Source organism: Suricata suricatta, chromosome 11 (genome assembly GCF_006229205.1).
Source record: "Suricata suricatta isolate VVHF042 chromosome 11, meerkat_22Aug2017_6uvM2_HiC, whole genome shotgun sequence".
In the NCBI taxonomy this organism is placed as follows: Eukaryota; Metazoa; Chordata; class Mammalia; order Carnivora; family Herpestidae; genus Suricata; species Suricata suricatta.
The window spans coordinates 28,913,862-28,932,669 of record NC_043710.1 but is presented as its reverse complement, the minus strand read 5'-3'; the positions used below and the strand labels follow the sequence as shown (position 1 = coordinate 28,932,669).

Sequence of the window (18,808 nt, the reverse complement as noted above, 5' to 3'; positions counted from 1 at the left end):
TAATAACAAATTAAACAATCAATTAGTAACACTAGAAGGGCATGAAATACTGGAAAACGAACAACAGAGTATCTTGAAAGCCATGTATACCGAATGAACTAGGTTTCTTTGTTTCTGATAGAATGACAGGTCATATTATCAAGTAAGAAGTGAGTAGTATAGCCTATTTCAGGATTGTAAGCCTTTTTATTCTATTCTCCAATCCAGGATAAGCAAAAATGTTTAAGAAAAAAGAACTGGCTTCATGGCAAAACCAGTGGCTATTGATACATTTCCTCTGTTTTGAGGATCTATTTCAGAACTGTCTTTTTGATGACTAGTTAGGAATCTTGACCTCCTTTATGTTTAGCTCCATACATTAGATTCCTGAGATGTTGTTGACCCTGCTTTTCTTTAAGGATCTTAAAAGGCTTGTTGCTTCAACTAAGTGATGCTGCATTGGGATAAGACATGAATCCATTTTAGGTAGAAATTTTCATAAGGAAAGAGGGAGTGCTTTGTGAATAAAATTAAAAGGAATGTCTGAGACTAGAGAAAGTGATAAGTAAGGAAATGGTATTGAAATTGAAGTGCAGGGGCCCTTAGGTGGTTCAGTCAGTTAAGTATCCGATTTCTGCTCAGGTCATGATCTTGAGGCATGAGTTCAAGCACTATGTTGGGCTCTGTGCTGACAGCTCAGATAGAGCCTGGAGCCTGCTTCAGATTCTGTGTCTCCCTCTCTCTCTGCTCTTTTCCTGCTTGCATGTGCTCTCTCTCTCTCCCTCTATCTCTCAAAAATAAACAAACATTAAAACAAAATTGACTGGAATTGCTCATAAAAACACTGACATAGTGAAGAATAGCTTGTTATTTGGTTAGAAAAGGAAGACACGTAAAAAAGATCAAGGGTGTGGAGCCAAGAAATGAACCCAATTTTCAAGAAGAGACATCTCTGTGGCATATGACCACCAAGCTAAGTACAAAGAGGGTCAGACGCATAACTATGGTGGAAAGAGGTGCCAGCTGAAAAAGGAAGTAAAACATTTGGTCTGTATTCCAGAATCGACAAGAGCTAACTGCTATGTTGAACTGAGCTGCCTATTGGACTAGGATAATTGTTGTTCCTCATTATGTAACTAACAGCCCTGATTTCCCAACTTCTGTTACTATTTAAATATATTTTAGGAAGAAAAAACTTTGGTCCCTGAATTATTTGTTTGATCTTAACTATTTTTCTAAGCCGAAATACCATGTAATCAATCAGAGATGCTCTCCAGCTAGAGAGGAGAGTGTCCCTTGAACATTATCTGTGCAGGGTAAGCAAGGAGACTCTTCCAAGAAAAGGCAGCCAAATCCTTCTCTTCTGCTCTCATCCTATAACATTCTAGAATGTTTCTACATTATGAAAAAGCGTTGCCAGATAAAACTGACTTTATTTTATAACTAAAAATTACTAAGAATCGGGGAATATTTGTATTTACCAAGCCAAGACTATCATCAATAATTATTTTATTAACTGAAGAAAAAATAAAGAAAATAAAGAAACTAGTTCTAGAGGTCAGGACACATGAAGGCAGTGAACTAGAAGGGAAAGACCTCTGGCAGTAAGCCAAGATATTTTCGAGTTGTCTTTTGTTTTTGTTTTTTAACTTCACGTCCAGCATGGAAGCCCAATGAGAGGCTTGAACTCATGACCTGACCAAGACCTGAGTCAAGATCAAGAGTCAGACACTTAATGGAATGAGACACCCAGGCATTCCCATCCTTTTTTTTAAATTTTAAATTATTATTATTATTATTTTTTTTAGAAATTCTGGAGTTCTGATCTTAGTTTTGGGCCAGACCTGAGATAAATGCTAAACTTTCCTGGGTTCATTTTTTTATGACTAAAAATAAATAAATAAACAAGCAAACAAACAAATACATAAGGAAGAATGATAGCACTGGCGAGCTCTCAAGTTCTTCTATCTCTAAAGTTTTAGTCATTTAGTAGAAGAGATTTCACATATAGAAACTAAGGCAGGGTGACAGAAAATGCAAAAGATGTGCAGTCAGCTAACTTGAGTTTGAATCTTGCTTTGGTCCCTCCTTAGTCTTATTTCCTTATGGGTAGAACACTAGTATCTGCCCTACCTACTTTATAGAGTTGTTACATAGATCAAATGAGGAAATACATAATGTGTGAAAGTGTTTGTTAATTATAAATATTAGTCCTCAGTTTTGTATTAAGTTCTGCATCCTGCATTAAGAAAGAAATTTTAGATAAGGTAGAATGTGTTCCGGAGACTCCCAGGTATCAGAGAAGATGCAATATTTATAATTTACAATTTAGCAGTATCATATGTTATGATATCTAAACCAATTAGAAGGGGGGACTTTAGCTAAAAGTCAAGTAGCTATGTTGGTTGATAGCATGTTAGAAGTCGAAAGAGAGGTAGGGGAAAAGTAGGAAGAAAGGAAAAGAGGAATTTTTTGAGCTATAGAGAAAATCAACTTAAAGTCTAGACTAACACTAAGATGAGGAATACCAGCAGAAAGGAGTGAGGGCACTGGGAATCACCATTCTGATTCTGTGAACTGTGCTAGTTGGACCTGCTTTATAGACGATGAAGGTCACTGTAGAAAAAATAAATTGGAAGGTCATCAGATATAAAGGATAATACATTTGGAAAGCCTAGCCAGTAAAAATACTATTAAATTGAGCTATTAGATGTAAGAATCTCAGTATTTTTCTACTGACAATTTGCTTTTATCATTATTATACATGAATTGTCACTGAGTAAATATGCAATGAATTTCAGATGGCTCTCTTCAACTTTCCAGAGCACAAAAAGTTCATTTGTGAAAGCCTGGCACTTTTACTTGATATATAGAAAATGGGAAAATATATATACACATTACATATATATGTACGTATGCATATATATATATATATATACACACACACATATATACACATATGTAAATACACATATAATGAAATACAAAACAAGGAGAATGATTTTTAAGAAGCATATAAAAACTCATTTTTAGGGGCGCCTGGGTGGCTCAGTCGGTTGAGCTTCTGGCTTTGGTTTAGGTCATGATCTCATGGTTTGTGGGTTTGAGCTCTGCATCAGGCTCTGTGCTGACAGCTAGCTCAGAGCCTGGAGCCTGCTTTGGATTCTGTATCTCCCTCTCTCTGACCCTTCCCTGCTCACACTGTTTCTCACGGTCTCTCAAAAATAAAGAAAAACATAAAAAAACAAAAAACCCCTCATTTTTATTGATTTTTGAATCATATAATTATAAAATTCTTAAATAAAGATGGATAAAGGATGGCATGCCTAAGAGATGGTATGCTATAGAGCAAACTGCAGCAAAAAGGTAAAAAAGATGGGACTGAAGCAAGATATAGTCTTATTAGTGCAATGAAATTCAACTTCATTCATTAAGTATGTATTGAATATCAACCAATACCTGTGATTAGAGAGATATCAAAATATAAATTACTTTGGTCTAATTAATCCAAATATATTTCTTTATTATATCTTTAAAATTTTTTATTTTTGAGAGACAGAGAGAGAGAAAATGCAGCAGGGGAGGGTCAGAGAGAGAAGAAGATGCAGAATCTGAAGACAGGCTCCAAGCTCTGAGCTATCTGTCAGCACAGAGCCCGATGTGGGGCTCTAACCTCCAAACCGGGAGATCTGAGCTGAAGTCGGATGCCTAACCAAGACCTGAGCTGAAGTCAGATGCCTAACGGACTGAGCTACCCACATGCCCCTAACCAAATATATTTCTAATCATTTCAAATTCTGTAAGCTTGCCAATTCTCCCTGTATTAAAGATTATTATCTAGTTTCTGTACCAGTCTTTGCTCCAAAAGTCCAAGGCTGGGAACCACGTAACAACAGCACGTGAATCCTGATGACAGGTTTAGCCTCACCTAGCTGAAGCAAGACACTGGGAAACAGTATATACCATGGACTGGAACCGAAAGACTTGTTCCAGAGGACCTAGAAAAATCTTCTTTTACATATGATTACACTTTCTTATCTTACTTCTTTTGTAGTAATATCTGACTTTAGGCTAAGACTAACATAAGATCTATTTCTAAGTATATCATGAATATACTTAGAATATATAGATATATCTGAATATTGTATATATGTATCAACAAAATTTGCTATCCCATTTTTTTAAAGATTGTATTTTTAAATAATCTCTACACCCCACATGGAGCTCAAACTCACAACTCTGAGTTTAAGAGTTGCATTCTCCACTGACTGAGCTAGCCAGATGCCCCTACTATCTCATTTTCTAAATTTGATATTTTAAATGCTTAATTTAAATAACATATGTACATTGCACTACGAAATCATTTTTCCTATTTTCATACAAAAATAAGAACAGTGATTTAAGTTACCCCAAATATAAATAAAAACAAAAATTAAGTTAAAATTCAAAGAGATTAACACTGCAGGTCAGGATTTATACTACAAAGACAAAAATCATATAGTCTTTCAAATTAATATATCTGACTGTCTTTCTCTAATGCTCCTGCTTCACCTGCAGCACATGAGACAAGGTAATAATTTATGATAATCATATGAAAATATACAATTAATATTCATCACCTCTCATTCTTCATCACTTTAGATGATCAGTAATGCAGAGTGAAAATGCTGTCAGATTTCTAATTGCTTTGTAATGGGCTTGAAACAGGGAAATCATTAAAGGCAAACAATCTGTCATTTGTCTGTTACTTTATCTATCACACAAAAAAACTCATTAAAGAAATTGCTAATGAACTACAAAAGACTATACTCATGGTGCTTCTACAGTAGATTAACAAATAATACTATGAATTGCTTAAAATATTTTTAAAATATGGTATTTTGTGGAAATTCATCAGAAAACATTCATCTGTTTTCATCAGAAAACATCTACAGTATATTTTTTAAGCCACGTGGCTTCATTATTTTGGCATCTAATCCATCATTACAGAAGTCCCTTTAGCATATAAGATTTGTTTTTCATCAGTCTCTAAATAATTAAGCTGAAAGGTTGCAAGAAGAAGCTGAAATGCTAAATGTGTTTATTACCAGTAAACTGACACATGTAAAAAAATGTTCTGTAGTAACCCTAATGCTAAGTAAAGAATATATTATAAAATTTGATTTTTACCCTCATACCTCCACAGATTTTGAACTGTTGAATTTGTCATGTGCCATTCATCTTAATTCTATCATTATACAAAAATTATATTCTACTATTAAAATTGACCATAACGTTATTCCTTTTTAAAATCGTATGTTTAAGTAATCTCTAAACCTAGTGTGGGACTTGAACTCACAACCCCAAAATCAAAAGTCACATGCTCTCCAAAATGAGCCAGCCAAGTGCAACCAACCATAGCATTATTAAACTCTACATAACATTAATTAATTTGAAATTTTAAAGATATTAACCAATGCTGAAATGTTTCATAATCCTACATCAAATAATTTCAGAGGGGAAACAAATCAGTAAAGGATCACACCAAATTTTGTATGTCTCTATCAATGCTGCCTTTATATATGAAATACTTAGTATCAAAACATTTCTAATAATGACACTAATCTAGTTATAAAAACAAAAAGGTATATAAACAAGAAACCTAGTAATGTTTTGTTGGCTATGTTCCAGTTGCATTTTATTTTTGAAAAAAATATGAAAGGAATCATGTTTTTCATTATGCTAACCATGAATTAAATCATGAATTTATTTCCTACAACAAAACATAAGAATCTTCACAATAAAGTCAGACTTTTTGAAAATATGTAGATCTATTCATACCTACTGGAATAGATACAGATTTAAAAACCTAAGTGCAGTGGCATGTTCGGCCAGGTGCCATGGTTGAATATAGGAGTTAATTCCAAGCTAACTTCAAAAGGCTTTATAACACTCTGGAAACATCTTCATTATACTCTCTAATTGACTTAAACAGACTTCATATCAACTATTTAACACATTTTAACCCACAAATTAACACCCCTTGATCATTCAGATTAACCTTTCTTCTGTGAGTCAATTACACGACAAAAACAAAATAAACTTTAAAAAATCAGTTTTAAAAAACTAAAATGGAGAAGGAAGATTGAATTTAAAAAAAGGATAGAAATACATATGACCACATGGTTGGAAGAGATCATCACAAAGTTTCAAATTACAAGGTAATTGGAAAGCTCACAGAAAAGCCAGAGTGGTCATAAGAACAAAGAGAAAGGCATAAAGAAATGAATGGGGGGGATAATATTTATTATAGTTACTAAAGAGAAACAGAAGAGAGATTATCGATGGCATCTTTAATAGGTTCATGGAAAGATTAAAACATCAGATCTGAAGAGGTAGTAACACAGGAACAAAAATTCCAGGTAAGATAAAGACCTCTGAAAGGTCTCGAACAAGGTTGAAAGAATACTGACACAAATGAAGTTAAACAAACAAGAAAAACACAGCAACACGTGTGATGCCAAAGTATTTACCTCTTTGTCTTTCCAGCTTAGTGCATTGCCTTGCTCCAACTCAATGAATGTTCACTGATAATTATTGCTGAAAAGACAAAAGAGAGAATAAATCAAGTGAAGACAACCAGTGAGGGGAAAAAGTACAAAAGTGAAAAACCATTTCTGAAAGATGAGGTAGAATTGTTCAATAGGGCTGATTCTCAATACTGTCTAAAAGCATTATGATAACACGCCAAAAGAACAGGAAAAAAAAAGTTTTTGTAATTCTAACCATTCATCTTTCCCTTCCATTAAAACTTAATATTTAAATATTTGAAACTTAATACTTCCATGCATCTTCCTGGATTAGCCTCATTTTGAGTCAAGGATTTCAATCATTCTGGTAATCTGCCTTATTCTATTCACATTAACTGTAAGTTAGTAACTGTCATATTTAGTAACCCATATTTCCTCTGACATAATACTTCCTCAGCTATTTCAATTGCTTCTTTAATTGTCTGTTCACCCAGATAAACTCTAAGCTTTTATAAGGGCTGCTGCCAACTGTCTTGTGTCTCTTGTAACAAACTGTGGGACACACAGTAGACACTGGATAAGTGGTTTGTTGATTGAATAAGTGAATGAAAGCTCTATATGTACTACATGTATGTGCATGTGTGTGTGTTTATCTCATCACTAGTTAATTCTTGATGGTTTTCCTATCTTCCCAGTAGATTTTAAGTTGCTATAGGACAATCGTCTAATTTCAGAACATAACCATGATAGCTTGTGGTACTTTAAAAATAAATACAGCTTAGTTCAGTGATATGAAAATCCTAAAAACTCAGAGGTAAATAAGAGCAAGAAAATTAAAGAAGAGTTGGTGGTGAAACCTGTAAAAAGAGACAAGTAAATATAATCTTAGGATAAAAATAGCAGAAATATACTGTATATATTGCAAATATTATCCATCAATAAGAAGTACAATTTACTAATAGGATCTCAAATTAAGAATATATTAATGTGTGATAGACATTAGTGGGCAGATAAGTACTAAAGTGATGAATTGAGTAAGAATGTGATTTTTTTACTATCACTACAACCAAGGGTCTTAAACCCCTGCCATATCTATATCTATATAACTATACTTACATCTACATTTAATTCTCGATACAGTACTTGATCAATCGTCTTGAAACTAAATATTAAAATATGACTACCTGGCTTATGTTAGATGGTGATGACATAGGAATTAAGAGGTTTGCACATGCTTTTAATTTATCTACAAACTATAGTTCAACAAACATTTGGGTTTGGCTTCATTTTTTCAACACAATAGTTTGAAGTTTTCATTTGCTTTGTTTGGAAATTCCTAAAATACAGCTATTAATTCTTAATGTTCTAATATCCAAAACTGAGCAACAAATATTTCACTATTAATAATAGCAAAAAAAAGCTAATTTTTCCTGTGTACTTACTAGCCTCAGGCACTATTTTCTCACTGAATCCTCACAACAGACATAGAGGGAGATACTATTATTAACACTAGTATACAGAGAAAGAAACCAAGGCATAGAGATTAATTAACTTAAAATGTTCATATAACCAGTAGGAGACAGAGCCTGGACTCAATCCTATGCCATCTAACACCAGACTTCATGCTCTTAACCATTATGCTAACATACTTTATATTTCTGCTATGTTAGTTTTACATAAAATGGGTAAATTACTGGAGCGCCTGGCTGGCTTAGTCAGCAGAACACGTGACTCTAGATCTCAGGGTCATGAGTTAGAGCCCCACATTGGGTGTGGAGCATACTTAAAATTTTTAAAAAGTGGATAAATTACCTTCTAAAAATAAGATAGTGAGAAACAAAACTATTATAGATACACATCAACTTCAGAAATGTGGCAAGATAGCTGGTTCTTAGTTTTTCTGAGAGGGGTCCCTGCCCTTCAGATCTTATGGAATTAGGGAATCAGAACATACATCCAAAATTTAGACTAGCACCCTGTGAGATAGGATGAGTGCAAATGAGGAGTACACACAGCACTTGCTATGAAAATTGAGAGGAAGAACTAATTTCTGAAGTCTTGATGGAAGAGATGGGTCTTGAAGGAGGGATCAAATTAATAGGTGGAAGCAAAGAGCAAAGATGGTATAAGGAGAACTGCCTGAACAAAATTATGGATGAAGTACCAAGAGAAGATCTCGCCATTTAAATGTTTCATGTATGAGGTTAATAGGTGATAAGCTAGAAAACTAAGGATCATATTCGGGTGGTACGTAAATATCAGGTTAAGGAGTTAGGACTTTATCTTCCATTTTATTTATTTATTTATTTTTTTACAGTAACCTTATTCTCAACGTGGGGCTTGAAGTCACAATGCTCTCTCGACTGAGCCAGTCAGACACCCCAAGACTTTATCCTCCAGACCTGGCAGTTACTAGTTACATGTAGCTATTGAGCACCTGAGAAGTGGCAAGTCCAAACTGAGAATGAGCAGTACTGGTAAAATACACAGTAGCTTTTGAAAACTTAGTATGAAAAAACAATGTAAAATACCATTAATAATTTCTGCATTGATTACATTTTGAAATGATCATACTCCAAATATATTAGTAAATATATAGTAAGTAAAATATATTATTAAAATTCATTTCACCTCTTTTTACTTTCCTAATGTGGCTACTGGGAAGTATCTGTGGCTTACATCATATTTCTATTGGGCAATAATGCTCTAGAAAATGAAAAATGAAGAAAAATGAGCAGAGATTCAGGCAAAAAGTGTTTTAAGAAGTTTATTCTGGAATAACAAATTCAGTTTGTAAGACAACTAATCTGGGTTTTCAAAAAGCCAATGGCAGGACAAGAAAAAAAATTACCAAGACTGCTTGAAGTGGGGCTGCTATACCTAAGATACTTAAGAGACATAACAGTCGAAAGCAATGTGTAGACTTTGTTTGGATCATGATCAAGCAAACCAATGATAAAAAGTCATTTCTGCGACAACTAAGTAAATGTAAATAGAGACTAGATATTGGATGCCATCAATAAGTTATTGATCATTTCAGTGGAATAATGACATTATGGAGACGAAAGAAAAAGTTGCAAACTAAAGTATGCTTTAGTGATGTGAGCGTAAGTACGTTCCGAGGAAATGACACAGGACTTGGGAATTGCTAGGGAAAAATGTGTATCTCTTACTATCTAAAACCTAAGTAAATACATACAAACGTATATACAAACACACACGCAGCACACACACAAATATTAAAGAGTAAATTGAGAAAATGAAGGTACTGTGATCAGACTTTTCAGAATTTGGCTAAAAAAAGGGAATAAAAGAAAGCACAATACCCTAAGGGATCAAAAGTCAAAGTTACATGCTCTTGCTGTAAAAACTGGAGGATCTGAGCATAACTGTCTATATGAGGAAGGACTAAGCAGCGGAAAGGGGGTGCTTCGGGGCTAAAAGTTCAACGGTGTGTCAGGGAAGGTATTCAGAAAAACACAATTCTGTCATGTAAGGTATTTTCTTAGAGCCACACAGAAGGTATGTTGGAACCAGGACTAAAATCAAATCCTCTGACAGCATAATGCTTATGACAGCATAAGTCTCTAACTTAAACATGAAAAAAATCTATGGAGAACTCAACCTATACTTTTCGCTTTGGATTTTCAAACTTTCGTGTGTCATTCAGTTATTCTTTATACCATCATTAAACAATTTGACCATACTAAAATATTTTACTTAATGTACTTAGGTTTATCTTGATTGCTTCTCAAACTGAGATTTGGTAGAAGAAAGATAAAGAAGAAAAAGGAAAACAAATTTAAGCAGTAACCACAAGTGAAATTTAAATCATGAGACACAGTTTCACCTCTGGGTACAATGCAAAGAAGAGAGGTCAACATAAGGTGAGCAGTATAGAGGTAATAAACGGGAAGAACAGAAGGAAAAGGAGAATGAAGAAGGGAAAAAAACTAACAAGAAAAAATCCTAACTGGTCTTTTGGAATGCATCAAAGTGGAGTGGTTTATTCTACGTTTTCATAAACTTGAAGAGGGCATGGCTTCCCTGGTAATATGTTGACTTACTGAGCATCCTGTTCTGCTGCTATACAATTAGCTGTTTGGCCCTGATGCTTGGTTTGTTTCCTCCTCTACAAAATGGGAATTATTAACACCTGCCTTACTAGCCTCAAAACGCTAAAGAGAAAGTGAAGCGAGATAGTAAATGTGAACGTACTTTTAGATGTTACAGTGGCTAAGATCTACAAGAAACAGGTTGAAAATCTTTTCCAGGGTGGGGGCCTGGGTGGCTGAATTAGTTGAGAGTTGGGACTCTTGGGTTTTGGCTTAGAGTCCTGGGGTGCATCCCCATCCCAACCCCTCCACTGGCTGGGACTAACCATGGAGCCTGCTTAAGATCTCTCCCTCTCTCTCTCTCTCTCAGTCTCTCTCTCACAGGCCCTCTCCCTCACATGCTCTCTCTCTCTCTCTCTCTCTCAAAAAAGAAAAAAAAATCTTTTCCTGAAAAAAAACAATTAAAAATGAAAAGAAAAACTTCAGTCGGCATAGGTTTTCTCTTAATTTTCGAACGAGAACATTCTAAGGGAAGGGTAGCGACCAGGGAGGAATTAGATCTCATCCTTCACATCCCCCTACTCCACCATTCCTCTCCCCCGCCCCCACCCGCCAAAGAACCATCAACAACCACAAAAGGATTGGGAGCAGCGCTGGGTAGGGTAAGCGGAGGAAGCTTTTAGGAAGGCGGAGGAAGCCCGAGAATCGGGGTACTCCTGAGGGAGAGGAGAGACGCCCCAGTCGCAGAGCTGGGACAAGAGGGAGTTAGAATGAGGCGAAAGACACCTCTTTTCACAACCCCGGCACTTACTGCTGGTAAACTCCTCGGAAAACAGAGGTTGGTTACCATAGCGACCGCGTCCATGAGGGCGGAGCGCCCCTTGCGTTTGGTGCCTCGGCCATAAGAGCTCGACTAGAAACGTAGTCATGACAGAGCAATGATTTCCGGCGGAAGAAGAAGCCGGTTCCGGGTTTTGGCCGACTGCGGGCGTGGAGTGGATGCTAAGGAATCTTACGAAGTTCGGTGAGTTTGATGCTGAGTAAAGGCAGCAGAGGGTATCCGCCTAAGGCTGGGTGGTACAGCCGCTGTGAGTACAGTGGGTTCACAAGTCTCAATTTTGAGGAGCTCCCCACCCCCATCCCTTGAAGTTGCCAGTTGTGCGAGGAGGTTGCCTGATTTCTGGGGCTCCAGGCGAGCTCTCTTCTGTGTCTGGAGGCTGAAGTACCCTCCTGTGAGCAGTTTCAGTTCGTTCTTTCCTTGGGAGCGCCAGAAACCGAGGGATTCTTGCTGTCTCCCTGCGGCCCATGCTGACTGGCTCTTTCGCATGTTATTCTTTCGAGGTAATCTGGAAGAAATGTGAAGGCTGAGAAATGGAAACGCTGAGGGAATGCTCCCAAATTCATTTTAGTTCTTTACGGTTATGTTTTCCTTTCAACATTTTTTAAATTTGTCAACATTTATTAAATTTCTCTAGCGTGTTTAGGGAAGACTGTGCCGCTTTTACCATGAGACTAGCACAGATACCTTCTTAGAGGTCATCACCGCTCGGGTTCATTTTCGGATTCTTTTTTCTTAATGCTGTTGTATATTCATTGATTTAAGATATAAGTGTATGTCATGAAACCTGTAACACACTTTCCATACTTGTCTGATACTTATACATGGGATTCTTGGGGCGTTTTGAAATGAAAATAAACGCTTCATCAGGATTGTATTGTAATCATGATTTATTCAACTAAATATTAAAGAACTTAGAAAAGTATTTGCGTATTTCTTCGATCCTGCAGACTGTAATGATTCGTCATCAATATTTTTATTAAGCCTATCCGAGAAGGCCCACTTCTTGTTCAATGGATGATGGCATTTGAGCAGATACCAAAGAAGGATTGGTACAGCATCCTGGGGGCAGACCCATCTGCAAGTATGTCAGACCTAAAACAAAAGTATCAAAAACTCATATTACTGGTAAGTCTTTGCTTGCAGATTTAAATCATGGGAGTGGGGGACGAGGGAGAGTTTTTTCGAATGTGACTGGAAATTTAGGTTTCCCTAAAATGAATATATGTTATCAAAGTAGGAAGTAAGGTATTAATTTGGTTAGTTGAAAGTTTTAGTAATATTATTAAAAAAATTTTTTTTATTAACTTTGAGATGGGAAAACATGGTTTGGAGCAGGAGATATGAGTCATGCAGGTTGATTTGGAATTCTGACTCTAGCACTAGCTGTAGGAACTTGGGACAAGTTACTTTCCCCTGTATGTGCTTCAGAGAGGATTAAATGAAATAGTCCACATAAAATACTTAGAATAAGCAGTGTTAGCATCCAATAGCCACTAGCTACATGTGTCTATTGACCACTTGAAATATGCCTAGTCCAAAATGAAATTTATTATAATTGTAAAACAGGGGTGCCTGGGTGGCTTAGGCTTAAGCGTCCAGCTTCGGCTCAGGTCATGATCTCATGGTTAGTGGGTTCTAGCCCCGAGTCGGGCTCTGTGCTGACAGCTCAGAGCCTGGAGCCTGCTTCAGATTCTGTGTCTCCTTCTCTCTCTGACCCTCCCCTGCTCATACTTGCTCTCTCTCTAAAATAAATAAAGATAGTAAAATAAATTAAAAATAAATAAATAAATAAAAAATACACAGTGGATTTTGAAGACTTAGTACAAAACGTGAATATAAAATAATCTAAACTTTATGTTGATTACATATTGAGGCAATCATATTTTGAGTCTTTGTTTTGCATATTTTACATAATATACGTAGATATATTTGCATATAATAGAAAATATAAAAATTATTTAATTGGTATTTTGCTTTAATATTGCATATGTGGCTTGCATTTATATTTTGTATTGTTTGTATTGCGTTTTTATTGAATAGCATCCATCTAGGCCATTTATACACTGTTTTCCACACAACTCCATTGTTTTATGAAATGAGTTGTATATAAGTACATAGTGTCTTTGTGAATGGTTATTTTAATTTTTTTCAACCTATATTTTGAAGTTTATTATGCCAATGTCAGTAACTATAATGGTCTCCATTTAACTCAGTTTACAAAAGGGATAGAGAATCATCACTTATGTAGCATTAGTTGTTTCTATAGTTTAAAAAAATTTTTTTAACATTCATTTTTGAGAGAGTGAGACACAGAGGGTGAGTGGGGGACGGTCAGAGAGAGAGGGAGACAGAATCTGAAGCAGGCTCCAGGCTCTGAGCTAATGGTAAGCACAGAGCCAGACGCGGGGCTCGAACCCACGAACTGTGAGATCATGACCTGAGCAGAAGTCGCCCGCTTAATCGATTGAGCCACCCAGGCGCCCCTCTATAGTTTTTGTCAAATAGATCTGTGAGATTTTGCCAAAACTGTTAGTATTTATTGTGAGAGACAGTAGCTATTTTACTGTCAGGAAAGTATTACTATCCCTTCTTTAGGTAGTGAGTTGACTAAATGATACTAAGATTTATTTTGTCTCAGAATTTTTAGGATTTCTTTCAGTAAAGTTAAGTAGACTTGATTGAAATTTTTTCCTAACACTGAATCATCCTTGTCCCTCGTTTAAGTAAGAATTGATGCTAGATGCGTACACGGGGTCTAGATCATGCAGGCCTTTTAGGCCATGTTGACCTTTAATTTGGCAATGAGAAGCCATTTGCTCTTCATATGGTAGCATTTATCAAACACCAAAATGAATGAATCATTTTGTATACCCTCTCTTATCCTATCGCAGTTCCAGTTGCTTTAGATCTTCACTAATATTTGTTTCTTTCATTTCATCTGTTGAGGGTTTCTCAATTTTGCCACAATTGACATTGAGGCAGGATAATTCTTGTTATGTGGGGTTGTCCTGTGCTTTGTGAATGTTTAGCAGCATTCTAGATACCAGTAACAACTAAAAGTGTCTCCTGGGGGTCAAAATGGCCAAACTCCCCATCCCATTGAGAACCACCACCCAATTCTGTGTTTATAGTGATCTCTCATTGTGGTTTTATTTTGTATTTCTCTGATGACTAATGATTTTAAGCATTTTTAAATGTTATTATTAGCCATTTGTATAATTATCTTTACCAAAGTGTCTTTTTTAAAAATTAAGCATATTTTTGGGGCGCCTGGGTTGCTCAGTCAGTTAAGCATCTGACTTGAGCTCAGGTCATGATCTCGCAGTTTGGAGGGTTTTCTCTCAGTCTCAGTTCTGCAGTCCTGTCCTCCAACTTTAGTAGGCCACTTGCACCACTGCCTCATAGATGACTCTTGGTTCTCCCTGCCTTATCTCTGTTCTTTCTTGTGATATTTGGTAAAAGCCTATACGCTGGAATTGGGCAGGTGCAGTCTCTGTACGTTTGGTGTCCCTAGGTCATGACGGTCTGGAACTGGCCCTTAAAAATGATTAAAAGTTTGTTTTCTTCTTCTTTTTTTTAAAGTTTATTTATTTTGAGAGAGACTGAGAAAGACAGCATGAGTTGGGGAAGGGGTGAGAAAGAGGGAGAGAAAAATCCCAAGCAGGCTCCACGCTGTCAGTACAGAGCCCAGTGCAGGGCTTGAACTCATGAACCATGAGATCATGACCTGAGCTGAAACCAAGAGTTGGACGCTTAATGGACTGAGCCACCCAGATGACCCAGGTTTGTTTTCTTTTTACCTATGTGTGTGGTGGCTTCCTACCCCTGCTACTGTGCCCAAGGTAAAGCCAGTAGTGGGTTTCTTTTCTGGGGAGGACCTTTTCATTTTGAATTTGGATTCTTTGGGTTTCTTTGAGTCCTCAGCTCCTTATTTAAAACAAAAACAAAAACAACACAACCATAAGTTTGTAGGCTATTTGGCTTGTTCTCCTGGATTATTCCTATCTGCATTAAAAATGTACCATTATTTCTCCCATCTTTAAAAAATGAAAATCCCCGCCTTTCTTTCGACCATGTCTGCCACTTGTTGCCCCAACTCTGTGTGGTTCCTCTTTTCTTTTTAAAAAAATTTTTTTAATGTTTATTTATTATTGAGACAGAAACATGGCACAAGTGGGGGAGGGGCAGTGAGAGAGGGAGAGACAGAATCTGTAGCTGTGCTGTCAGCTCAGAGCCTGACGCGAGGCTCAAACCCACTAACCATGAGATCATAACCTGAGCCGAAGTTGGACGCTTAGCTGACTAATCCACCCAAGCGCCCCTCTTCTTCTTTTCTTAAAAAAAAATGTTTATTTATTTTGAGGTGGGGAGAGGGGCAGAGGAAGAAGGAGAGAGAACCCAAGCAGGGTCCGCACTGTCAGCACAGAGCCTGATGCAGGGCTCTGTCTCACTAACCCCAGGAGATCATGACCTGAGCCGAAATCAAGAGTTGGATAATTAACCAATTGACCCCCAGGCACCCCTCTATATTCTTTGTAGCAAAAAACATTCCAAAATGTTATCTCTATTTCCTTTCCAGTTCCAGTTTTTCTCTTCCCAGCTCTTTTAAACCTACTCCAGTGAGGCTTTGCTCCCACCACTACACTGAAACTGCTCTTATCAAGATTGTCAGTGATATCTGTAATGGGAAAGAACACAGTCCTCCTGTGTTTTTCCTTTACTCACACGTAATTCTTCTGTCACCAGAGGTGTGGATTTTCAACACATCAAGCAATTTTCTGCAACGCCAGTTGCATGTCCTGTAATTCACTTCAATTCTGACATTACCAGGAGATAGCATCGGATCCACAAAGTTAAGGGCTCACTTCCACAACACTGCCCCCACTTGAGATGCCAGTCACAAGCCCCAGGTTGTCACTTATACTTCTGACTGACCAGCTATAGATTAGGATTCCTTGACCCCTTCCTTGAGTTTGATAATTTGCTAGAACGGCTCGCAGAAGTCAGGGAAATAATCACGTTTACCAGTTTATTATATAATAAAGGATATGATAAAGGATACAGATGAACAGCCCGATGAAGAGATGCAGAGTACAGGAGCTTCTGTCCCAGTGAAGTTAGGGTATGCTGCTCTTCTAGCATGTAAATGTATGTGTTTACCAATTCAGATACTTTCTGAACCTGTTCTGTTGGGAATTTCATGTAGGCCTCATCATGCTGGCATGATTGATTATTAACTCCATTTCCAGCTCCTCTCCCTTCTTTGCAGAATGAGGGGTGGGCGTGAAAGTTCCTAGCTTCCAATTATGGCTTAGACTTTCTGGTGATCAGCCCCCATCCAGGAACCTACTGGTAGTCACCCCATTAGAAAAAAAGACATTCCAGCCACCAGAAGATTTTTTTTTAAAGAATGACTTCTTTTTTTTAATGTTTATTTATTATTGAGACAGAAACAGAGCATGAGTGGGGGAGGGGCAGAGAGAGAGGGAGACACAGAATCTGAAGCAGGCTCCAGGCTCTGAGCTGTCAGCAGAGCCCGATGTGGGGCTCGAACCCACGAACTGTGAGATCATGACCTGAGCCGAAGTTGGACGCTTAACCAACTAAGCCACCCAGGCACGCCAGTCACCAGAATATTTCAAGGGATTTAGGAATTCCGTTCCAGATACCGTAGGCAGAGATGTGGATATGTTTTCTACTATTTCACAATATCCATGTTGCTATAACCAGTGGTTAATACTTAGTTTTCATTTTGGGGAAGATGACCATTTATTCTACTTTTCCCAGAGTAGTTATGGTCTGTGCCTTTTGTCCTGGCATACTTAACAAATGCCTTTTTCATTTTTTTTGAAATGTCGAAGTTTAAATTATAAATTTATTTGGAAGAGTTTTTTTGTAGTTGTATCCAACTGTGTAAATATCACCACAGTTAAGATATGGAACATTTACATAATGCTAAAAAGTTTCTGCCTTTTGATCTCTTGATGCCTACAACTTTAACCAGCTGGACCAGTGAGTGATTCTGGTGCACAGGTGTTTGTGGGCCCACTGGACTGTGTTATGGTACCTGCAAATGTGAGGAACTAAAGTCCTGGAGAAAGAGGGTTAAAGTGAGCAAAGAAAAAAGACGCTTAAAAGGAAGAATGATCAGCCCAACTGTCTCCAAATAATCTTTGCTATATTGGCTCCTTGTGGAGAGATGGAGTTTGGACAAGAGGACTTTCCAGACCAAGCTCAGTTTAAAAAAAAAAAAAAAAGGAAAATTTCTTCTCCTACCTTGGCTTCTTCCTAAGCCAAATAGAGCTGAAGAATTCTGAACAAAGTTGGTATGGATGGGTAGATAGCTTTGGGATGAAGACGTAGGTCTACTAGGTACTGATGGTAAGCTATGGAAGAAGCCATGGAAAGGGGGGTAAGACACTGTTGCTGGACATTCCAAAGATGGGACCTCTTCTTCCAGGAAGACACCACTTTGTTAAGTGAAAAATTTAAATTGTCAACCCTACTTACATAATAGCAGCATTTGACATGGTTTATCACATTCTTTTCTTTGATACATTTTCTTCATTTGTCTTCTGGGTCTTGATATTTTCCTAATTTACCTGTTACTAAACTGTCTCTGGAAAGTAGTAGGAACTCAAATTTTATTTAATGAATGAACTGTATGAGTGTAATCATCTTTATATTTTAATTCCTCTGTTGATGACTTTAATTTTGTATTTTTTAATTTCTAACAACTCTGCCCATTTTCTGAATTTTTTGGTGTGTTTATGACTTCCTGATACTGTTTTAGGAATAAATTATCTTTAAGGTTAATAAAGTTTTTTTTAAGTTTTCTTCATTTTCTTCGAGTTGTTGATTTTTGTTTTTGTTTTTGTTTTTGTTTTTTTAAGTAGGCTTAATGCCCAGCATGGAGCCCAAAATGGGGCTTGAACTCACTACCCTGAGATCAAGACCTGAGCTGAGATCAAGAGTCAGACACTCAATTGACTGAACAACCCAGGAGCCTTTCTTTGAGTTCTTTTTGGTTTTTCTCTTCTTTTGATCTAGAGCCTCTTTTCCCTATATTTGGTGATCGTTGGTCATCTGTTCATCTTTAACAATGAAATGTTCCACTTTCCATTGTTTCATTATTAGTACATAGGAATGCAGTAGACTTTGATACATTGGTGTTTGTATCCTGTGACTTTTCTTACATCATTTATCAATTCTAGTAGTTTTTTGGTGGAGTCTTTAGGGTTTTCTATCTATAGTATCACGTCATCTGCAAATAGTGAGAGTTATACTTCTTCCTTACCAGTTTGGATGCCTTCTGTCTCTTTATGTTGTCTAATTGCTGCAGCTAGGGCTTCCAGTACTATATTGAATAAAAGGAGTGAGAGTGGTCATCTTTTGTTCCTGGCCTTAGAGGGAAAGCCCTCAGT

At 37.0% G+C, this 18,808-nt stretch overlaps 2 protein-coding genes across 4 annotated transcripts in view; one reads left to right on the top strand and one right to left on the bottom strand.

The window, feature by feature from the left end:
* Positions 1-11,397, bottom strand: part of DCDC1 (doublecortin domain containing 1) — a 400,051-nt gene extending 388,654 nt beyond the window's left edge. The window contains exon 1 of the mRNA XM_029915553.1: positions 11,355-11,397. Within this exon, the coding sequence (XP_029771413.1) occupies positions 11,355-11,393 (39 nt within the window). The 5' untranslated portion in view covers positions 11,394-11,397. The remainder of the gene's footprint in view (positions 1-11,354) is intronic.
* Positions 11,398-11,447: 50 nt separating this feature from the next.
* Positions 11,448-18,808, top strand: part of DNAJC24 (DnaJ heat shock protein family (Hsp40) member C24) — a 52,200-nt gene continuing 44,839 nt past the window's right edge. Inside the window, exons 1-2 of one of the 3 annotated variants that reach the window (XM_029956266.1) lie at positions 11,448-11,567; positions 12,332-12,509. In XM_029956266.1, the coding sequence (XP_029812126.1) occupies positions 12,399-12,509 (111 nt within the window). In that variant the 5' untranslated portion in view covers positions 11,448-11,567; positions 12,332-12,398. The remainder of the gene's footprint in view (positions 11,568-12,331; positions 12,510-18,808) is intronic. The other 2 variants (XM_029956265.1, XM_029956264.1) reach the window with 2 other exon arrangements.